The 24030-nt window shown below is 48.1% G+C and overlaps 1 protein-coding gene and 1 long non-coding RNA gene across 2 annotated transcripts; both read left to right on the top strand.

Annotated features, from left to right (window-relative positions):
- Positions 1-7589: 7589 nt before the first annotated feature.
- Positions 7590-18944, top strand: LOC122390490 (MAM domain-containing glycosylphosphatidylinositol anchor protein 2-like). Its single transcript, XM_043383499.1, has 8 exons — positions 7590-7598; positions 8112-8274; positions 14955-15117; positions 16505-16635; positions 16866-17071; positions 17285-17417; positions 18140-18382; positions 18925-18944. Exons 1-8 carry the CDS (start codon positions 7590-7592, stop codon positions 18942-18944), a joined length of 1068 nt encoding a protein of 355 aa, XP_043239434.1.
- A 119-nt stretch (positions 18945-19063) lies between these two features.
- On the top strand, positions 19064-22476 carry LOC122390459. The gene is made up of 2 exons (XR_006258157.1): positions 19064-19272; positions 21218-22476. It is a non-coding gene; the product is annotated as an uncharacterized LOC122390459 (long non-coding RNA).
- Positions 22477-24030: the final 1554 nt, after the last annotated feature.

Genomic DNA, 24030 nt, shown 5'->3' with positions numbered 1-24030 from the left:
GTGCCTTGACGGCACTACCAGTCACGCAAGTGAGCGTCGAAAGGCTGTTTTCGGCTCTCAAGTTCATCCTGAGTGACGCGCGGTCGACAATGAAACCCGACTTGGTCGAGGCTATACTGATCCTTCGCACGAACTGGCAGTAAAGTGGCAGCGGGATACAAGATACCTACCATACTGTGGTACTAGGCTGTGGTACTGGACATTGGTAGTCGTAGCCCGTAGGTATGTACTTATAGTAGTACTCGAGATCCGAGGCTCGAGGCTAATCTCAGAGAACCCACGTGCTATGTCGATTGAGCTCAGAATATACTTAATCGTGCTACAATTTGTTTCGTTTCAGAACAGTGGTGACGGTGAATTCCCGTGTGTGGTGGGAAAGGGGGTCTTTACTCGTATTTTACAATGGGCATTACTACTACATAGCATCTGTCAAGTACGCACATGTCTCAGGCATGTGTAGTATTTAAAATGCATCATGAATCATTTAAAAACAGCCGAAGTCTGCCGGAGTCGGAGTCGGAGTCGGAGTCGACGAAAAAATACCGACTCCGGAGTCGAAGTCGACTCCATTGAAATGACTATCGACTCCGCAGCCCTGCCCCTCAGACTGGCAGTCTGACACAGTACAGCATCATTGTTCGCCGAATTTGGCTGTGCATACACTAAGTAGAGTTCTGCACGGCTGCAATTTTCCACAGCCTAGCCGTCCCGCAGCCGTGGCTCCACAGCCACAGCCGCCCACAGCCGTGGCAAACTGTGGGCAGCCAGCCGTCAGCCGGCCGTTGATACTTTCAATAAAATGCAACCAAATAGTATATAATATTAAGTTGTTTTTAGTTGAAACATATAGCAAAAAGCACATTGCAATGGGCTATAGATTCTCAAGCTCATGAAGCATCATAGGTTAAGTGGTTGTGTATCTGGCTTTAGGCCGAAGGCCTGAAGCCTGATGCGCAACGCATGCCTACACAAGCCCTTGCAAGGGGTTAAGAAAGATGGGTAGGTAGATACCTACATCAACAGAAAACATAAACAACGAACCAGAATAGAAGCACTAGCAGTGTAGAAATCAAATGCCAAATCCTGAAGCATGGTTGTGGGACAGAACAGACCCTGGTGCTTTTCATTATCAATGTTAGGTATGGAAAATGAAACTGAAGTTGATGGACTGTCAAACAGTGATTGTCTAGTCAAAACTCTTGCTTCTTTCTTACCTTGCATATTTTCTGGGGTGTGATATGCCAGGCTTAGCGCAGCCTTCTGAGCAAGTCTAAAACTAATTTGATATGCAAGGCATCAAAACACTAGTGAGCATCCAAGAAAGAAAAACATTCATCTATTTTGATTTTTCCAAATAATGATCTTCGCTCAAATCCCCAAGGACGTGCGAGCCACAATTGCCTTTCAATCAAAAATTTTACTTGAGTTTTTAATGACGTCAATAGCAAAGAAGTGGCAATAAATTGTTTTTTGTCACTATAAACAGCCATAAAAATTACAATTATTAAATACTAATGCTATATAGTTAAAAATTGCTCTCAAACAACGGTTAGGTATCAAATTTTAACATTTTCAGAAGAAGACGTCATTTTATTAGTAAAGTCAACAGCTCGCGTAAGAAATATTGTGTTCAGGGTTTTCACCGTCATGTGAATTACGTGTTCAAGGTTTTCACCATCATGTGAATTAGCCGTAAGTAAGGTTCATGCTCACTTATAATCTAATTCCATTGGCTCCGTTGATCAGCATTTTCTGTTAGCGGTCACTAACACACCAGTTAGAACATAAAGCGCCAGTTTTATATTATGTAATTGGACTTGCCGAAAATCCAGAAATGCTTATAAGAGTTATTTTAGATAATATTTTATGAAGCCTTTACCTGCCTTTACCGAGGCGTGATTTCTTTTTCTATTACCTGAAAGAATTATTGAACGCTCGTCTTCAATAGCTGTAAGGTGCTTTCCTAATGACCAGGTGAGATTGATTTGAGAGGGATGTGACAATGCAGCATGTTGCATTTTCTGAAACTGTCAAGCTCTTGATGATGAAGGAACAATTGGTACCTATAATTAGTATTCTGTACCAGAGTGCAAACTCCCCCACAGCAAATGGTAAAACCATTACAGGTTTTCAAAGGCTTCACCACTTTCAATGTTGCTGGGCATCCTTTGCATGATTTTTACAGGCTAGACTGCTTATTAGAATGTAAGATTAAGGATTTAAAATTTTATATTTTAGCACTTAAGATTGAGCTGGAAATATCACAGCCGTGGCCACAGCCGTAGCCGTGTTCTTGGAGATATTTGCAGCCGCCCCGGCCCACAGCCGTGGGGCTGCAGCCAGCCGCGGCTGCAGCCGGCCGGTGCAGACCTCTAACACTAAGTGTCTATTAGTTCTTACGTTTGATTAGTCATTCAGTGTCATTAGGCTAGTACAGATACAAACGTTCTGTTTGGACGTGTCATGTTTGTCTCATTTGAGGATCGGTAAGGCACGTCGGTGATATTGTGTGTGGATCCAACTAAATATATGCACCGCTTCATAAACCGGAATTACATACATCCTTGTTGATGGGAGACATTTTATTATTTTTATTTATGCCATATGTATCCATAGTGTTTTATTTACATCACCACCAGCATATATGGGAATGGGCCGGAATTGAGTCGATTAGAGCAACTGTTGCTCTAGACTAGGATTTCGGAGGATTAATACTATGGGGAAATCCTCAAAAGATCAAGGCATTGCATCGACCAGAAGGGAGCCAGCACTGCTAGGATCGACACCTGGCCAGAGAGTCTCTGTTATCACCTGGAAGGGCGCCGTTACTGGTAAGAGGGGCTCCGTTATCGGTAGGAAGGGTCTCACATTTAACTGGAGGGCCCCGTTACTAGACAGGATATGCTTTTACGACGAGGTAAAACGAAAAGTTAAGATTTGTTGTATTCATTTGCGAGCAACCCAGGTCCTTGTCCCATTTCTACCCAGCATGTCCTATTTCTCCACCCCACATGTCCCAGTTCTCCTGTGCCTGTCCCATTTCGCCACCATTGCAACTTTTTATTTATGATGAAATATTAGTTACTCTATGGATTATAAAAGTCTCAGAATAACAAGTCTTGTAGAGAATTACTTGCTCTTTCCAATGACACCATTCGCAGCTATATAATTTGCCTGTGTGGGTATGTACAGGTGCTCAAAGTTGGTATTGAATTTTTGTCCCACTTCTCCCCACTCTCCCCTACTTGCTATTGCAGTACCACAAACCCAATTAATTTTACACAAATCCACCATATCTCAAAAATGTGTGAATGACTTGAAATATTTAGTTCTAAATTTACAATTAACTCGTTACATTCCTCTTGCACAATTATTCACAGAATTTAATCAAATCGTTACCACCTCACACCGCCTGAACGCAAAACTTTGCCACAACCACAACAGCCTTATTCTATCCATGCCACATGCAAAGGCAATACACTAAAGTATCATCCAGAGAGGAAACGCAACAATGAAACCTGGTACATTTTATCGTAATATACATCTTAAACACCTTTCCTTACCTTTTTCTTTCCCGTGACGAGACTCCCCGGCCGACGGCGCAAGCGACGGCGAAAGCGCTAATGGCGGTTGTCCAGCAAAACAAAATGGCTGTTGCTAACTGCTGCGCCAGATTCGGATACTAGTTCAAGGCTTGGTAAAAATGCGAGCCCCATGGTCACCCCTGGTGGCCAATCTGGTAACCATTACTACCTACCCTTACCACGTCGAAAACTATGGGGGAAACTACGACACGGACGTAGTGGTGATAACTACCCCAAAAACCAGCCTCAAAGGCTAGTAAATGGGCTAGTCACATGTATTTACTAGGGGGGGGGGGGCTGGTAAAACCCTAGTGACTTTTTCTCTCAGTGCAGTGCGTATGAAAGAAAGCAAGGCAAAGAAATTTAACTGGTGTAGTGCCTGGCTATCTTCAGAGATCTTGAACCCAGCTACTTTTCATTTAATGAAGCAATGAGACGATATGATTTTCTTTTGTGAAGGACTGCACAGCAAAAGTTGTTACGTGCACCGCACCTCATTTCGCGGTTAGCTTTTGCCATTACCCATTTTAAGTTCTTCTACATATTAACTTCATACATATGGGTTCGGGCTTATGAGTATCGATTTCTGACACTAAATTGTATCACTAATGAGGTCTTTCCTGAACTTGTTCTTTGATGAAGCAGCTGCACCCTCCAATCTCAGGGTCTGCATTTAAAGCTAGTGGCAAGCCCAGTCGGAAAATCGACGTTATTCCATTTGTAATTCAGAAGCAGGTTCGTTTAATATCTCGAAGGCGCCCTCAGACGTACCAGTCACGTTCCTTAGAAATGACGGGAAGCCTCCCGGTGTCATACAATATAAAATCCCTCCTTACTCGGCGGAGAGGGCCGGGCGAAAAAGTCCGTGTTTCATCAGACGTTCGAATGGTCTGTTCGGTATTGAGCCAGCCTTGAACAACTCTTGATTGAGGGTGGAAAGGCGTTTGATGAGCTTTTAAAGGACATGGGATGATGCAGATGAAAGGTTCATTTTAACCCAGCCGAGGAACACTCACCTGATAGCGGCCTGGCGGGGTCAACTGGGGGCCGCTGGTGTTTGATCAGTGTCAGGCTACTGGAAGACCACGTACTCAAATACAGGCCACTCAGGTTACCTACAGCGACTTAATCCTGGCGTGTTTCAAGTTTCAACTTTAGAAATAAAATATATCGTCTCGAGAATTCTTACAATTACTCTTCATTCAAAGATCAGCGTCACCTTTTCAGGGATATGTCATTTTTCAAACTGAATGCAAGTTTCCATTTGCAATTGCGGCAAAATAACAAAATGTCTGACTATGAACACGCTTTGGTTCTAATGAGGCTTCACTTCTTGGGCTGTTCCGTTTTCAGTGGACCAGTTCTAATAACGTGACGTCATCAACTGTGGAGCTGGTGACGTCAGCAGGTGACGCCGGTCACGTGGTCAGGTGCCGAGCGTACAGCCCGGCTGACCCGTCCTCAGCACTCGAGGACCAACTGGCGCTCAGGGTAAACCGTGAGTATGCAATGCTCCATCCTTTTAGTCTTCATGTCCTCCAATGTATCCTATTCATCGAACACTTGGCTCCCGTTATCACATTCTACTGTGCCTTCTCCCTCCCATCGTCGCTGGTTTTATGTCATGCTAAATTGATATGTCTTTCCTCGATCTCTCTTTCGGTGTTTCTTTCGTACTCTGTATTTCATCATACAGCGAGAAGTTGTATAATGATAAAAAGCCCGCAGAATAGCAACACACGATCTATGTTATATGGATTCGCATGTGTGCGGTTTATCTTTCGAAGCCCGTTTGCTATAATTACACAAAACTTGAACCAATCAAATGTCTTCCAAACGCTGTTGACCGATTTCAAATAGCCCTGAGCCACTTTCAAAGGAAAGTCGCTTCGAATATTGCGGAACACCGCATGATATCACAAATCGACGTCACTTTAACAGCTACACTGTTAGCTTGAGGCCAATTGAGACCCAATATTTGGGATTAGGAACGTAAAGAACCCCTAATTAGTTATTTTCATAATTATCTGAGGTGGTACCGTGTACCCCAGTGGCTGAGTTGACGTGGAATGACCCATATATACTCGTATTATTGTTTTCATAATCCTCTCCTAGTTTACGCTGACCTAAGACTCCTCCGTGCTTCTTAATAGCACAATTTAGCGCCGTTATCTCTACGTGCTCACATTTGATACTAGGCTAACATCAATCCTCTGAATGGAGAGCTTTGTCAACTGCCACTGAGCTAGGCGAAATGACTGCGGAAATCTGCCGCCCTCGTTTCCATCGGATCCGGACACAAAGAGAGTGAGCGATCAGCGTCCGTTGCCACTGACACACTCTCACTTTCAGTCAGCCGGCGTAACAAGGCTGATTACTCAACTTCTGCGAGCCTCTCGCCCGCAGCCGGCTCAGCCGGAACAACTCTGCCCCCACTCCCCCGCGCGAACCCATTACAGACGCGCTAACTAGTCCCGGGTCTTGGGGTCACATGAGAGTATGCAGATTGGTGCTATGGTAATTTGGATTCGGTTTCACACTGCAAGGGATGCAAGGTTTTATGCCTGGTCCGCTTTCTCACATTTTATCAACGAGAAAATGATTGGGAGGCTGGATTGTGGTCCTTTTGCTGTTTACTTTCAAAGATATTACGATAACCCCAAACGGCTACGCGAAGTTACTGCGTTGAAACTTGGTCTACTGGTGGCCGTTGATAATTCACTAGGTAATTTATTTACATATGTACATGTGTCTCGATAGGGCTGCACGCGCTGGCGTTGCTTATTCGTCTCGAGAATGACTGGGCCGACGAAGATCAAAACTTCGCACTTGCATGCGCTCACCTCACAGTATTAAGTGAGTTCGTTTATCCCCCTAAAGGCGGATTTTCCTGGTGTCTGCTTTCCCATGCTGCAAATTTCGTTATTTGATCAACATCTTCTGGAAAGTCCGCTGTCGATAGGAATGCTCATGCCAAAAAAAGACTATGAGCAAGACTTCTTTCCACCATTTTTATAATTTTGTATTTCAAAGCAATCTGAGTTAAAACCCCACACCCAGCAATCACTTTCCACTTAGATATATGTTAGCAGCCTTGCGTCTTTACGCGTCCCACGCTCTCAAGCTCATTTCAGCGGCTAAAAAGTACATTTACTCTCGGGCGATGTTTTTTGCGCCGCCTGGCCCTCCGAAAGTGTCGTGGCCGTTAGGCGTGAAACTAGCATTATGGCGACCAAGATTGAAAACAACAGCCAAGAATCTGTCGTTCCTTGCTTCGTGCCTGGCCGCTCATGCTGCATACGCAGCAACGGTATCTCTAACCAGGCGTGTCGCTGAGATATTTGCCTTATTGGTCCAGCGGTAAACAGAGTGAAGAATAGGATCGCAACAAATGACGAAATTAGATTGAATTATATCCGATTTAAAGGATCTTTTGCGACAGGAGTGCTTATCAAAGATGTTAGCTATTTTTCATTTTAAAACACTTTAAAACACTCCTGTAAGCCCTGTTCAAAGCTCTCTGTGCCATATTCAGCTCTGTGCTATCAAACACTATCCCCACTGTGTGTTTGATCTGCTCTGTCTATAGCCGCGGGGTATCGGTCCCGTTACAGACGCGCCGCTGGTTCGTGTTTCGGTGGCCAGCAGTCTGCGGCTGGCCGACATCCAAGAGGGCGATGACGTCTATTTCGAGTGTGACGTCACCGCTTCGCCTCCGGCCCACTCGGTCCAGTGGAGGCTGAATGTGAGTTTCCGCCGCCGCCGGCGCCCCGCACCGCCGGGGGGAGGGGGGGGGGGTGGAACACTGTGCTGCAAACACCAAGATTGAATCACTGGCTCTGCAACATCGGGGATCGAACGGGAGACTTGTTTTCGATGCACCGTAGTGTTGAAGAATAATTTATTCACTTAACCTGCATTGATCGGTGTACGCATTATCATAATAGGGGATAAGATTCTGCCTGCTTTGGTAGCATCCAACAACTGCAGATCTGGTCACTTTCTATGGATATGGTTTGTTTCTCAATCAGTTAAATGTAAAACAAATTCTTTGTGAATTGGATTGCTTGTCTCGACATACAGCCAACAATGGAATTCCAGGAAGTTATATGCTTTTCATCTTCGATAGACAGCAGCACTGGTTTTAATAATGATCGAATCGAACGTATCTGTGCCGCTCTGTGCCGGAGCTTGTTATTTGTTTCTACATATCCGATTCCCCGGTTTCAATTTAATTTGGCTGAAGGGCTCTGTTTTTCGGGATTGAGTATCCTGTCTGGTCGAAGTTCAGGCCTCGTGGCTTTGAGTATATCATTTCTCAGTTGAAATTACATCGTGTTTGCTATACCAGTGAGCCACTGAAACGCCTGCTGGGAGATAGACCCTGCAGATGTGTTCCCTCTCGATCAATGGTCAATGCGGTGGCGCCGGTGACACTGGTTCCCCGTTGTGCGTGGTCACAGTGCCGTCCTCTGGTTCCCGCCTCACTGCTCGCTGGTGACACTGGCTCCCGTGCGCTGGTCACAGGGCCGTCCTCTGGTGCCCGACTCGCTGCCCGCTGGTGTGATGGTGGTGAATCGAAGTCTGGTGCTACAGAAAGTGACCAGTGACGGCAGTGGCAGCTACTCCTGCGCCGCCTCCAACGCAGAGGGAGACGGCGTCAGCGACTCCGTCAGCCTGCTCGTCCGCTGTAAGTCACTCTGTAAACTGCACGTGCATTGTAAGTCAGCCTGCACGTGCACTGTAAGTCAGTCTGTACGTCCACTGAAAGTCAGTTTGCACGTCCGCTGTAAGTCACTCTGTGAACTGCACGTGCATTTTAAGTCAGCCTGTTCGTCCGCTGTAAGTCAGTCAGCGCGTCCACTGTAAGTCAGTTTGCACGTCCGCTGCAAGTCAGTCTGAATGATTGCTGTAAGTCAGTCTGCACTTCCGTTATATATATGTTGTCCGACTCTGCGACACCAATGATTGCAAAAAATCCCTTCCCGAATAAGCCAGCCAGCACGTTCGTTGTAAGTCAGCCTGCACGTTCGTTGTAAATCAGCCTGCACTTGCGTTGTAAGTTAGTTTGCACTCCGCTGAAAGTCAGCATGCACGTGCGCCGTAAGTCTGCACGTGTACTGGTAACTCAGCCTGCAAGTCAGCCTTAACCGGAACGGGCGGCCAGTGACTTGACGGGGGCACAACGCAGTTGTCTCGGATTAAAGGCTTACGCAGAAATCCTTTCATATCGGCGGCGCCGGTAAGTATAAACAATATAAAAGTTGGAAAAGATGTCAATGAAATGTGAAAGGCGATTGATCAGGAATGCTGTGATGAATGGCGTGGACAATGGGTTGCATGATGGAAATGCGTTAAATAAGTCATTTAATTTTATTACTTGTCGTTTTGTGGAGCAGATATGTTAATATTCCATCATATTGGCAAATGGACACTGTCACCACATATCGAATTTTTAATTCAGAGCCCTACCGGAGCTGACCAATTGCAGCTGTATCAGACTGCCGGAATGTAAGGGAACCAGTGTTTGTAGCAGACTTCTGACAGCCAGCTGCTAGAGGCAATATCGCCAATTTACGAAATTACCACGGGCCTTTGACCGTTGAAATTACGGCCGTAAAAATGGTCGCTGTTCTTTGTGTGGCATCTTTGATTATGTCTATTGTTCATTATAAATCGAATAAACTGCCCGCTATCACGCAATAAACTGGACTATAACGGAAAGTCGGCTTCGGTGGAAGCGAGGCGGCGGGAAATATTGTCTCAAAGTGGGCACAGAGCAGCCATTTCTGTCCACTTCGATCACGGCGCTTATGTCTAGCTTTGCTGTTACAGACAGTACGCCATGCTAACCGTCGTGCCATAGAAAACGGTGACATGTCGACCTCAGTGTCATATCATACAGGGTTCTAAGCCTTCATTGCCATACCCGCTACCGTGTAACACCTTATCGTTGATTCAATTCAACCGTATAATAGGGCCACTGTTACTGTCAACTGTGTAATGTCATGCTGCGTTGTACCGTGACGTGCCATAATTCCCTACAATATCCTATCGTTTCTATCCGTACCGTGCCGTACCGTGCCGTACCGTGCCGTACCGTGCCAGTGTGTGCCTTTAGGTGTCTTGATCCGACGGCCCAGCGCGGCGGATCGATCGTTCGTGTCTGTCCAGCCGGTACAAATTGGACCATTTCTCCATAGCGGAGGTGTGGCGCGCGAGCGGCTCGCCTGAAACAGGGAGCAGGTGTGAGGCGGCCCCTGAACGGTGTCTCCGCTTACTCTCCGACCCACCGAGAATCCGTCACTTTGGCATGCGTAGATTCAGCTAATGCTGTTCTGTCATTCTGGTACACGTTCTTGAAATTTAATTTTTGCTTAGTCATTAGCAGTTGTGCTACAAAAATCACCATAATTTGTATTTTTGCGGATGACATTCGCTGCCTCATTATCGAGTCACCAGACTGAATACAAATTATTTCGATATTTCTGCCATGGCGAGCTCAGTGCAACAGAACCTAGTGGAATGACAAGATTGAAGGACTCTCTTCCTCATCCATGCCCGCCCTCGGGAGTTTGCCGCCGAACGGTATCATATCCTCTAGTGCAGCTGAATGCTTCATGGGCAATGTGATATTTACCCCAAGAGTACAATGTAATATTCAACAGAAAGCAGACATGTGCGCGCTGCGCATTTAGGCCGCAGTCCTATACAACGCACTTGTCCGTGACTACCCACTCAACCGAATAAAAATGCCTCTGCGAAAATTGTTCAGCCACCCGGCGGGCAAATGAATAGCTTTCACCAGTCGTGCTCGCACATATCGCGCGGCGGGGCAGAGGCTACCCAATATTCCTGTCACATTCACTTTGAGGCCAGCCTGCAATACTGTCATGAGTGACAGTTCTCGGAGGCGCGCAGCAGCTCTTATGAAGAAAGTTCCGCGCGTGAGAGGCGAGGAGTCGGCATATTTGATCCGACCTTGTTCATCTTTAACATCTGGAATTTGATTGAGCTGCTTCGCCAGTCTGGAGAAGATATCGAGGTACCTAGACCTATTGACCTCTGCTCTGAAGACATGCGTCATGTTCGGTCTCCTCAGTTGTCGGTAGACATCATTTCAGATTATGCGTTTGATCAAACCACTAAAAGTTACATTAGCAGAATGGATGTTCGTGTCTGATGCGCTGATGAAATCAACTTTCCAATGTTGTTATGGTTCTCGTTTTATGCTTCTAATGCAATAAGTTATAAGCGAATATAATTGGATACTTAAAATCAAGCCATTAGTTTCTAAAAAATTATGGTCCTCACACCTGGCCTGTGCTCATTGCTCAATTGCTTTGAACCGGCTGCTTGATGCCTAAGAGCTCTGGCTCTCGTTACCTGAACTGCGCTCGATGTAGGCCAGTTACAGCGTTTTTCTTCTCATTCCCGGATAGAGTTAGCGCCACCACCAGATGAAATTCATTTGTAGCTGTCTCAGTGCGAGCCTGCGCCATATTTTGCCGACGCTGCGCCAGATGTGAACTGCGCCGCAAATGCCGTCGTAGGCAGCACGGTCGAGAGACATATCACAAGCCGCTGTCTGAACTCTGATTTCATCAAAACAGGACTGCTGATCTTGGCGAGCTCGAATAGCATTGCGGCACTGTTTGTCACTGTATTGTGCGCAGGCGTCGCGTAGTTTGGATCATCCATAAGGTGCTGTGTAAACATCATTTATTATAATTGTGTGGGAAGGGTTTTCAGATAAGAAGTAATCATCATACGTGAATATCGAATGATGCGACATTAGAGATGGCAGTGAAATGGCAGACCAGTGCTGATCAAAACCTAGCGTGACATAAACTTAACACAACTCCAATCTACAGGGTGTTTCACTAAAAGTGTCAAAAAGTTAAAGGTCATAATGCACATAACAACAATGTTTTCTAAGGAAATTTGCATATCATTTCATCCGCAATTGTTGGACATTTGAATATATAACAACCATATCACCGTCACTCAAACCTATTCCACATATCCGCCCCTTCTTTTGATGCACCGTTTCGGCACGTTTCCGGAGGTGCCTCACAGTCCGTTTTCATATTCAGCGTCCAGACTGTCGGCAAAGCCTTGAATTGTGCTCTTCAGCTCCCGAAGTGATGCGACTTGAGTCTTCCTCAGCTCTGCGAGAGCTACTGAGTCACTGACCAAAACCAGAAGTCTAGCGGTGGCAGATCGGGGCTTCGCGCTGGCCATGGGGGCGGGCGGTGAGGCAGCTGATTATTTGGCCCAGGAACTTCTGGTCCAGCCAGTTCCTGGTGGCTACAGCCGTCACAGTGGTTGTTTTTGATAACTTGTAAGGCCTTGGCTATTTCTGATGTTGAAATTAGCTTCTTGTTATCTTCAAAGGCCCTCAAAAAGACCCTGACCTTTTCAAAGGTTTCCGCCGAGAGGTGGGGGCGACCCCGCCTTTTTTGGACTGGAACTGGCATCGAAGGAGCCCTTTTAAACCTCTTAAGAAGCCCTTTTAAACTTTTATAATCTGGAAAGTAGCGAGGTGAGAGAGTAAAACGTTTCCTGAAAAGTCGGCATACGGTTTCAATGTTTCTGATGGCACCAAATGTAAGTGTAATTCACCCCTCCTGTTGAGGTGTAAATAACCTGTTCTTGATCTGTATAAGGAAAAAACGACTAGTAACTTTGGTCTCCTGCGCTCGCTCCGTATGGGTGTAAAAAAAATATTAAATGGACAAAGCATAAATGTCCAAAATTTTGCAACAAAGCCACGTGCACAACCACGTGATTTGCACATTTTATATATCTTTAATAAGCATTTACTTTTTGACACTTTTAGTGAAACACCCTGTAGGCCTTCCAATAGACGAGAGCAAATCGCACTCCTGCCTCCGGAAAGTCAATATTGGCTGAAGCTGCAAAACCCTCAGTGGATAAGGATGAAAAACTTTGGCTGAGCGGAAGCTCGAGCGTAATTTACATCCGCGAATTCTGAGCAGCTTTATCCGAGCCGCACAAGAGATCAGTCGAGACTGTGGGCAGAAGAGTGGCGCTTTTCGCTTTATTCTGCAGGCTCATGAGGTAGTCCCAGCCATCACCAAGTGAGCTGGCACAAAGGGCAGGAGCGGCGGAAATGGAAGCCCGCTTTAGAGCGGTATAAAAGTGGATTTATGAGGGGGCGGCATGGAAGATGACAATGAAAGGACAAGTAAGGGCTGGCGCGCATAGTAAATGGACTGATACCTAGCTTTGATGGCGGCATTGCGGAGACAAATTTAGCACCAGTATTCAGATCCTCTCGAAATTCTGGCTAACCGCATTAAATTTATGCTGAATTGTGTGTCTTCTCTGAAGTAGCTCGAATCATTTTTATGCTTGCCTTGCCTTATGTCTTGTCAATGACTTCGAAAAGCTGGATGAAGACAGATGGCAGATGACAGTTCAAGAAAATACTGTTGATTGTGTCGTGTATGTGCCATTCGTTATGTCCAGGCTCTGTTACCAACCGATATCTGTGCACTGTGCAGCCTTATGTCAAAACTGACAAGGTATATGAGCGGTGCCATCATTTAAATGAAGATACGGTGGGTGGATGTTTTGCATTAGGGTTATTTTCTTCCTCCCCAATCCCCATATTACGTCATTCAATGTCAATGGGCCAAGGAGGTGCTTGGGTACATCGATCGCTGTTGGTGAAACAAGTTTCGATGACAAGATGATTCACATCCCACGATATAAATCACTGTTTGACGTGCATCTGTAAATCCGCTGCTCCTTGTCCAAATACTCTGTAAGCCCGCATAGGACCCGAGCCTATTTAGTTGAAAGCTGACGGAGGCGGCAGCGTGGGCGGATCACCGTTCAATCACCAAGCAGGCGGGCACGGTGCGATATCCAGCTCGGGTCTGTCGGTGCTGTTGCGAGGAGCCCGCATGGTGTCTGGTGCTCCGGACATCCGGGGGCGGCCAGACTCCGGGACCCGGGGGGAGGGAGGGGGTGGGACGTCGGAGCATGGGACCGTGTCACAGCAGAACGCTCACGGATCATAGTCTGCAGCCAGCACCGCCCACGGACCATGGCAAACGCCAGCTGCCCGATGCTCACGGATCTGGAGACGAGCCCATCACGGACACCCACGGAACCAGCAGCAATCCCCAGCCGCCCACGGACACGGTCAATCCCGTGAGTCATCACAGCATTGCACCAAACCCCAGACGTCCATAGGATCACAGCTAATCCAGTCACCGATAGGATCACAGCCCACCGCAGTTGTCCACAGAGACCCGGAGCAGCTCGCACACACTCACATGCTCCCAGCAATCCTCAGCCTCCTAGCCCGCCCCAGCGGCCTGTCTCTGACCGTTGGTAATCAGGCGCCGGTCTCCCCCTATACTCTGGTCCCACTGTGCGCCGGTCATCGGTCATCCCGCGAGTGTTGACCGGTCGCTAGCAGCCCCGCCCAGTCTGGCGACCGGCCCGGGAATGGGAGCCCGTGGAGCGTTCTCCAGCAGAGGAGCTGGACCAGAGTGAGGAATGCGAGGACAGAAACGTGCTGTTTGTTATTCCGGGGCTTTGAACGCGTCAACTGCAATGGTCATTTACCAGCTTATTATCGTTGAGGTGAAAGAGGAAACAGTGCCCGACCCATGGATTTACACGTTTACTTTAATTATTATTAGATTAAATCATGAACAATTCCTGAACTTCCTGAGTAGCCTGAGCCTGAACTCTGTGAACTAGCATCACATATCATGGTTAGGAGTTTGGCCGGAGCCTAGAGTATGTGGGAAACTTTACCTGAGTACTTAATTGCCAGATCCACTCCAACACCAGTGGAACTGAAAATCCCCTCGACCTCCCGAGACGGAATTTTAGCACATTACCTACCAGCACTTGTATTTGATGTCATGTCTACAGATGCTTCCACTGCTATAGATATAAACCATCATATCTTCATCTATTTAATTCTCAATGTCGTATGCATGCTGGCGTGATAACAAACGTAACAGTATTTCAACAGTGTGGTGATACAACTGCGTTCGTAAGTATCATACACCGTCGAACTCGCTTTTGAACACGACTCAGCGATCCGCTGTCGCTGTCTGCCTATCTGTCTGTCCGTCTGTCCGTCTGTGTCTGTCTGTGTCTGTCTGCCTGTCTGTAGGTATGTCTGTCCGTGTGTCTGCCCCTCTGTACTTACGTCCGTCCGCCCGACCATCTATCTGTCTCTCTGACGTGCTGTTACAGACGCTCCTCGCTGCAGCATCGGTCAGCAGGCGGTGAAGGCACCGTGTGTGTGTCTCTGTGTTAAAATCTGTCTGTCCCTCTGTCTGTGTGTCTGACACTCGCTCGTACCCACCATTACAGACGTTCCTCGCTGCAGCGTCCGCCAGCAGACGGTATACAGCGCCGCCCTCCATCAGACGGTGAAGGTGCCGTGCAGGGTGGACGCTCTGCCGGATCAGCTGACCTTCCACTGGTCCTTCAACAACACCGGCGACATCGTCCACCTGCCCACGCACCAGTTCACGTCAGTATACCGTCAGTAGCGTCAGTAGGTATGCTGATAGTCAGTCAGTACCATCAATCAGTCACCGTCAGCAGCGTCAGTATATCGTCGTCAATATCGTCAAGTATCTTCAGTGCTTGTTGTAGATACTAGATAGGCTGTTTTCAATGGAAAACAAAACTCTAACGAAATTTTGCCGTCAGTATCGTCTAGGTTAGTGTCACTTGTAAGCATCATTACGCTGGAACATCGGCTCACGTCAGTACTATTGTACCGTCATACATCAGTTACCTTCTCTTCCTGTGGAGCAGCTGGAGGAGGCTACCGGTGTCTGTCATAACCCTGTAACTCGGCTGTCAAAACCGTCCGATGGCCTGTCCATTATGACAGGCTGAGTAACACCGCCGGTGAGCCCATTCAAAATGAGACGGGTGGCAGTGGCACAGATATTTGAAAATCGGAGTTTTTACAGGCAGTCGCAGCATTACCTTGAAGTTCGTTCGGAAAACGATCTCGAACATCTCTTGCACATACTGCTGACCACAGTGCATAAGATATCGGGCATTTTTATCTTGTGTGAAAAGAAGCAGAAAGACACAGTTGCTTCGATATTTGCACAATACCTTGTAAGCGAAATATGCCGCTCAGGACGACATTCATGCTCTGTTAGCATGCATTTTCATGTAATTCTATCTTTTCGCCGTTGGCCCGCTGTCTATTAGCTCAAAATCGGCTTTTGTTCGGAAACGCTGGCGACTTGATACTGACGTATCCTGTCTGAATAAGGCGGGGACCTGAACCGTGTCTGAGACTTGGGAACTACGTGTAACGACCTCCGGACCGGGTGAAGCAAGCTTCTGAGTAGTTCCTGCCTGAAACTGTGAACTGATGCCAGCTGACCAACTGGGACAGGGCTCTAATGAAAATGATTCGCAGAAGCGTTACATAACTAGGTTCAACGTTGAATGACAGTCCCTTGTCTTGTTCATGATAGAATTGGCCGTCTTTTCTGCTTTGATGGTGATGTCATATTGTTCCTGTTTAGCGATACGACCGTAATGTGCTATGATAGGTGATAAATGACTCGGCCGTGCATTGTCATGGTTTCAAAGTCGATGTTTTACCGGGCATTGGCGCCATCATAAATTGACGTTGATATCTTACGCTTTTGTGGGCGTCACACTATGCTAAAGGCGGCACTTTTTCTCTCGAACGATAACGTGATAAAGCAAGCATCACTTCGACCACGAAAATGTTTTGTTACATATGATCATTTCGTCCATTCTTGACTTGCCCCAGCACTCTGTTCCCCACCCTGCCTTGTACCAACCTTGCTCATGCGAGTCCTGACCCGTGTTTTGAAGTGAGCTGACTCGATCTGACCTGACCTGACCTGACCTGACCTCAGGGTGAACGGCTCAGGGAGTACGGCCATCTACACGGCCCATTCGGCGCTGGACTACGGCACTCTGCTGTGTTGGGCGCAGAACGACGTCGGTCTGCAGAGGGAGCCCTGTCTGTTCCACATCACACCGGCCGGTGAGTGACGTCACGCATAGATACAGTGAGTGACGTCACACCGAGGGACAGTTAGTGACGTCACTTAGAGAGGCGGTGTGTGATGTCTCACTCATACTGTGGGTACCGTCGTAAAAGATGTCTTGAACTGTGCTGAACTAACTATATTTGAGCTAAATTGAGCCGATTTTAGCCGCTACCCACCGACGCTGATCTGATCTGACCTGCTCCCCTCCCGGTCCCCTCTGCAGCGGTGCCGGAGTCGCCGTCCTCCTGCACGTCCCACAACGGCACGGACGGCTCCGTGGCCGTGCTGTGCCGTGCTCCGGCCGCGGACGTGCTACCCCGTCGGTACGTGCTGGAGGTGCGCGGCCCGGCCGGTGAGCTGCTGCTCAACCTCAGCGCCGGCACGCCGCGCTTCCTGGTGCCGGCACACCTCAGCAGCAGCTACCATCAGGTCGGTGAACTGACCCGGGGAAGGGTGGGTGCAGGTTACCTGCGATGGGTTTGGTGCGTAAATTGAATTAAAATCTTTTCAATGTGTTGAAAGTAAAATGTGATTATTTGGCTGGCAGCGTGGTTAAAAGGTCAATGTAACATCAAAACAGTATGATCATTTGCTCTTATTCATCATCGGAATATTCCCTAATTATGTGTGTTTGTTTTTTAGATTATTCTTTTCGCCGAGAACGCTAAGGGCCGCAGTAAGCCTCTGGTGATCGAGACGCACCCGGCCCGAGACGCCGTGGAGCGCCGCACAGAGCGTATCATCGACGGCTCGCTCAAGGCCAACGCGCCTGGAGGTGAGCCGCCGCAAACGCCGCACCGAATACCGCCGGGAGTGCCGCTGTATTTACTGTTAGCAGCAAACCAATCAGCAGCCGAGGCACTTGGGGCAGTTTCGATATCAGATAGTGGTTAAACGAGGCTCAGTAGATGGTGCTGTTGACGGGGAGGGGCATTGCAGCCGGTATCGAATTTCCGGGGGTTGAATGACGTATTGCTAAGCTAACTTGTTCGTTGATTTGCATCAACTAGGTTAATCAAACTCCAGATAATCTGTTTGATCCTCGCCGAAGTTGTGATTACATTTGATATTTGTTTGCCGCTCTACTCGTTATCAGCGAAACGTGTTCCTATGCTCAGAGAGTCATTGGTATGTTGGTTACCGTGCTGCGTTTGCTCTGTGGATGGCACTTCAGCTGATTGAACTATGTCGCTGTCTGTGGCGACGCGCTGGCCGCCGGACTTTACCCCTCATTGGATGCCCTGTCCTGTCATGCTCTAACTGATTCAAAGTTTGGCCACAGGTGACTTACTTTTGTCTCTTCTTCATCTTCTCTTTTGCCATCTCTTTCTATTCACTCATGTTTTATGCTCTTTATATTTACAGTCCATCTCTATTTTAGCCGTTATTCTCCCAGACCACCCCTGTTCCCTCCCCGCCCCGACCTTTTTCCTCAGGCCCACTGTTTTTATCCTAGCCCGCCGTTTCTCCCCTGACCGTCTGCCGCTGTCGCCGCAGCCGCCGCCGACTCGGAGCCGCCGACCGTGGTGCCGTCGCTGACCCTGCTACTGGTGGCGGCTGGCGCCGGCGCCCTGCTGGTCACCCTGCCCGTGCTGGCCGTGGTGCTGCTGCGCCGCCGCCGCCGCCGCCGCCCAGCGGGCCGACCAGCACCCCCGGCCCCCACCAGCCCGGGCCCAGCGCCGGCAACCAGCGCTGGCCGGCCGGGCCGCCCGCCACCGGCCGCCCACCAGCCGTATTACGGTGAGCAGAGAGAGGTGTGGCAGAGGCCACCGGGCGTGATAAATGATTCACAGAGAAGTACGGCGCAAATGACGCTCGTTGTGTCAGGATATTGCTACTGAGAAAGTCTCATCAGTATTCTGTAAATAGCAACGTCTCGTCACATTGCTGTATGCATTCGTCTGGCTGTCAGCGGAAACAGACGCGGTGATTCGTTTGTTTTATTTCTGTGGAACGTTGGAAAAGTTCATATCAGCTGTGAGGTCTCAGTGCCGCTGATTGGACGTTCAGTGGTAGACTGTGCCGCATGACTTCTGTGTAAGGCGGAACAGCAGCTGGCCGGTACTTCCCTAATTCTGACCTCTACCGTGTAATGTCTAACACAAGAACGGTATGTCTCTGACGTCTTACTTTTAGACAGAACAATTGTTCTGACACTTGGCGATGTGCGGCTCAAGTGCGATGTTATTGAAGCCGTTTCTCAGAATACCGTTTGGTTGATCCATGTTGTTTACAAAGCAAAAGTTGAATTAAAACAGCAGCATGTGGTAATTTAATTCCAGTTTACGGCAAGTGCTGCTAGGCTTCTACTAAGAAACATCTTTTCCATATATCTTCATGCATTGCTACAAACACGATAAAATGGTCATAACAATCCAAGTCACGAAAATTCGAGATGCCATCGGCAGATTCAGTGCCCACTAACCCACCGACCCTTATTCCCGTCGCCCCCAGAGCTGGCCGCCCTGGAGCTGCCTCCGGTGCCGTGTCACGTGATACGCCCTGACCGGTCACGGGAGGTCAGTTATATCCGGTCACCGTGGTCGGCGGTGGGGCCGGCGACGAGCGTGGACGGAGGGGGCAGCGCCACCCTGCCCCGAGTCCGACCCCGGCACAGGCACCAGTGCCAGGTAAGAGGAGTTGAGTGCAGGGTCCGTCACATACCCACCACAGGCACCAGTGTCAGGTGAGAGGAGTTGAGTGGGGTCCGTCATACCCACCACAGGCACCAGTGTCAGGTAAGAGGAGTCGAGTGAGGTCCGTCATACTCACCACAGGCAACAGTGTCAGGTGAGAACGAGGGTAAGATGTTGGCCGGGTCCCGTCAGTCTTGTCAGGTGAGAATAGGATGAAATAAGAGTATGGGTTGAAGACGGTACTGTATGATACAGCTCAGAGTTCAGACACCGTAGTGTTAGGTAAGAAGGGATAAGGGGTAGAATGGAGTCCATAGTCCCGCCACAGGTTCTCGTATGAGGCAAGGAGTGGGTGAGGGCTGGGCCGGCGACCGCCAGCCTTGGCCCAGGCAGCCGTGTTGGAATGATTTTTAACGTTTCGACCAGCTGCTTCTCCGCGGCAGCCGTCATGTTTTTTTTTTTGCCTGCTAAATGAACTTGAAGTTTAGTGTGCTAGCGTCGTGCCTTTCGTAAGCCAGCGAGAATTGAAATTAGGGTGACCTTGTAAATAGTCACAGTCTTAATCATTCTGCTATCCAGATAGCCAATTTTGCAGAGCTGGAAACATGGTTTCATTTGTTAACGAATGTTTTTGTTATTTCTATGGAAAGGATCCATATGTATCTGGAAGTCATGTGTTAATGCTTGCTGGATTGTTTGGGCAAATGAGGTCAGCATTATCCCAATAATTATAACTGGAATTCATTAATAAAGCTGACTTCAGTTGATCCGTTCGGCAAATAGGAATTAATATCCGGAGATCGTGGCATCACAATCTATACATAGGTCATAGACAATTAACATCGGCCGTTTCCGCTGCACAATTCCATGCAAATCACTAATAACCTCCAACGCCTACTTACCACCTTGGCCACAAATGAGGACATAATTCGCCGTCCAATGCTCCTACGGTCTGGCGGGCACTATGCCATGATATGCGCTAAAATTTACAAATCGCATTTGCAGCTAATCTCTTGAAATTCTGAATCATACGGAAAGGTCTTTTCGTTTGAATAGACGATAATCTGTTTTCTAAGCCCATCGGGCTGGTGACACATTTCGTTCTAATGTTTTGCATTTCCTGGCTGAATAGCATCGCAGAGTCCATCTCAAGCGTAGTTTTATCTTTCCGATGTTTTACTGCGGGAACTTTTTTGAGAGAAATGGCTGGTGCAGTGGGCTGTGACATGACATCTCCGGCGACCAGTGGGTCATCTTTGGGCGGGCAGCATTTGACAGCCTGGTTTGGGGGCTGAGGTCGGGAGTTGACAAACTTGGCTGAAAGAAGTTGGAAGACTTGAGCAACGCGGAGCCACCGAAAGAGTTTTGCTGCGACAGTGACGTTATTGGTCTTTTGTTGCTTTTATATTTGTATGATGCGGACATTGTGACGAGCAGGCGAGTCTATCCCTGGTTTAGATGGAAAATCTTTGAATGAATGGCCCAGCCCGGCATTGAGGCGCTTTTTCATAGCCTTATATCTCGACGCTCGCTTGACCGACGGTCAAGCGGTCTGCGATGAATTTATCTCAAAGTTGGATAAACAAGCAATTTGTGCACAATTCATAGCGTACTCAGACTCAGCGTTTTGTGACGTTTTATCCCTGGCGGCGAATGATATGCGCCGTCACTATCGTCTAGTCATATTCCTGTCCCTAGATGGCAGCAGCGGCTAACCTGAAAGATAGGCTGTGCCGCAACACACAGCGCCTGAGTGGCATACTGTGCCGCAAGACACAGCTGAAGGGTGAAATGCGCGGCTGCTTACACAAAAGCGCGGATCAGGCTGTGATTCTGTTGTTGACTTCTGGTTAGAACAAATCTTTTCAAACCCTTCTTTACAATACTTCAGGAGTAACTGATGCCCTGTCTCTTTGACTGATTTGTGGCTCCGTTTCAGGCGGCCGAGGTACCGGTCGGGTTCGGCGTCCTCACGCTCCCACGGGCGGCCACCTCCGCCGCCCTGGACGGCTCGGAACGGCCGTGTCGGGCGGCAGCCGCCCCCGCCCCCGCCGCAGCGGTCTGCCACTACACCCAGCTGCCGCCGCCGCCGCCGCCGCCCGCCGCCAGGCCGCTCGGCAGCCCGCCGTGGACGCGGCCGCCGGGCGGGGGCGGGGGCGGCGGCGGTCGGCACGGGTCGGTGGGATCTCGGCACGAGGCGCCACCAGAGAGCTCCGTATAACGGCCGGCGCGGACTGAGTGAGAGGAACTTGTGGGGACGCCATCCTCGAATGGGTGTAAGGTGTAAGCGTCACCGGCATACGGGATCCGTCTGGTCGATGCCGTTGGACGTAATGGTCCCCGGCGTGTGCCATATTGTTGTTTTGTTGTGTGTGAGATGATATGTCACATCAGAGCGTTGTATAACTGTTACCTGTGTGTTGGTGTCTGACTGTTATCGGAGCGTTTATGACGAGTGACTGGTTGATGTGAACCTCAGGTTTTCCGAGCCCGGAAAGCGATAGCTTTATTACGACGATGTGTTACTCCGTAGAGCTTGAGATTTTAACGTGACCGTAATCTGCGTTATGCCATGGTGCCATTGCCAAAGAGTCTGCTTTCAAGGAACGTCTTATCTTGTTGATGCGGCAATCTTTTCTAAGGCGTCGAGCTGCTGCAGTCAGTAGCGCCATCTGGCACCATCATACTACGCCTCTGGTGGAGATTTGGTGAACTCTGCTCAAACTAGCTCTGCGAACCAGGAACAATAGTGTACTGAGCCTGATGAACAGCTTTATTATTGTTGTTTTATTGTATTTTTGTCTTACTTGATAGCGTTATCATATAACGTGCTCATTTGCGCAAAACTTCAATCATCCCTCGGTTCATGCTGGGCATGTAACCAAGACATGCCAATGGGTTGTGACCAGTTTTGCTCAGAAAGGGGCCGAAAGAAAAAACCCTTCTCAATCTAGCATTTTGTCTCTTCAATTTCCAAGATTTGCATGATCGATCTCATGTTCTTCGTTTACAAATAGGGATTGCTTAGTTTGGTGAGTTGTATTAGTTCGGAATATATAATTATTAAGTCGTTAGCTGCGCATTCTGAAATGACATGTGATTCCACGTCATGTCTGTACGTTTTCTAAGACACGTCAGCTGTGGTACGTGAAGCCGTAATAAAATAAATCGGTACGCAAGGCGCGCTCCTCGTTCTCATTTGATTATGAGGTATGTAAAAGAAATAACGGGGCTATTTCGAAGGCTTGAAAATAGTTAACCTAACCAGAAACGACAAACGAGATTCGAAGGCTTGTGAGAAGGTTAAGTGAAAGAACATCAGTTCTTTTTTGTTCGCTTAGGACAAAAATGACATCAACAGAGGACGTCGAAGGTCATGAGATTTCTGATAAAGCCCCGACAATAGGTGACAAAACGAATCCCTGTCCACAATTTACGAAGCTAGGAGGGCAAGGAAAAAAACCTGTATGCCATATCAGCTTCTTTCCCGGTGTCAGATTTAACCTCAGGTCAACTGCTTGGTATTCAGTGGTTTTGAAGGGTCAAAATGAATACTTGATATTCTTTCAAAATGACGCATTTTATTGGACAATTTAAATTTCTCGCATTGCAATTTTTCCCTACAGCTGAGAAATGATTTTACCTGCGAGATTTTACAGAAGAGGATCACATTTCTCTTCACCGGGCCTCAACCAAACGTGTCATATTGCAATTGGTCGTTCCGCCGAAGTCGGTTGAGCACATTTATGTTCTTTTCAAGCCCGTGCACACCGCTCTTTTTATGATATCCGAAAAAATTGCGATCATTAGTCCATGCTGCTAGAACGAACTGGCTCTCATGCCTATTCCAAGACTCCTGCCATTTTTTTCTGGAACTAGTGCACGTACATTTGCCCCGTCCACATAGACACTAACAGGACAGCGTCGGTGCAGTATGACGCCTTCCGTCGTTGACTCTGCGGTGTCGTCGCCTGGGTATCGACTGAACTGGGCAAAGCGACCAGTCGCCGGTGACCTCAGGCCAGGAGCGGATGGCCGCGCCGCCGAAGCAGGTCGCAACGGACACACAGCCGAGGAATTGAGTGGAGCCTTAGCTGTCAACACCCACTCTGTGAGTTATGAATATCCAAGTCTCAGCCACTTTCACGTGTTATTCAGAAGACGTTTTAGCGACTGTTTCATTGCTAATAATGAATCATGGTGTTTTACCTTACGTGCTAACGTGAACTATCATGCATTTGTAGGAAACTGGTAAAGATCGGTCCTATTTAATAATGGGTTTGCGTAAACGTTAGTACGAACTACGAAGTAACTGGACGGCCCGCGTGCCATTCAAATTACTTCGCACTAATATATTATTTTGACCGAAATTGCGTGTTGACAAAATACGGCACATACTATTCAATAAACTGGCAAAATGTAACGAAAGTTCCACTCTTTCAGAGTCAAACAAAGATAAAAGCGTATCCTGGTTGTTCTTTTTATGGGGGAATTCCGGGCAACGCGGTTTTCTCGCCAATGACTGCTATGACACGCTAATTAGCTCAGCTTCGGAAAGATCAGGAACGTGCAGAACTGTACAATGCATATGCATTTGATGTCAATTATTGGCCAAAACATCCGACAGAAATGGAGAATAACTATATGAGGTCCATCTGACTGCAGCTCTTCCACAGCTCATCAGTAAATCTCAGCCTGTCATCTGGCCGATCCCGCCATCTCGCAGAACGTTTCGTTCACATCAGCCGTGAC

Source organism: Amphibalanus amphitrite, unplaced genomic scaffold, assembly GCF_019059575.1.
Source record: "Amphibalanus amphitrite isolate SeventyFive unplaced genomic scaffold, NRLGWU_Aamphi_draft 000397F_arrow, whole genome shotgun sequence".
Classification (NCBI taxonomy): domain Eukaryota; kingdom Metazoa; phylum Arthropoda; class Thecostraca; order Balanomorpha; family Balanidae; genus Amphibalanus; species Amphibalanus amphitrite.
The sequence above is the reverse complement of the archived record's forward strand: the minus strand, read 5'-3'. Positions and strand labels throughout refer to the sequence as shown.

Coding starts and splice junctions, on each gene's coding strand:
- LOC122390490 (XM_043383499.1), top strand. Junction 8,275..14,954: donor CGTCAGCCTGCTCGTCCGCT/GTAAGTCACTCT, acceptor CCACCATTACAG/ACGTTCCTCGCTGCAGCGTC. Junction 16,636..16,865: donor GTTCCACATCACACCGGCCG/GTGAGTGACGTC, acceptor TCCCCTCTGCAG/CGGTGCCGGAGTCGCCGTCC.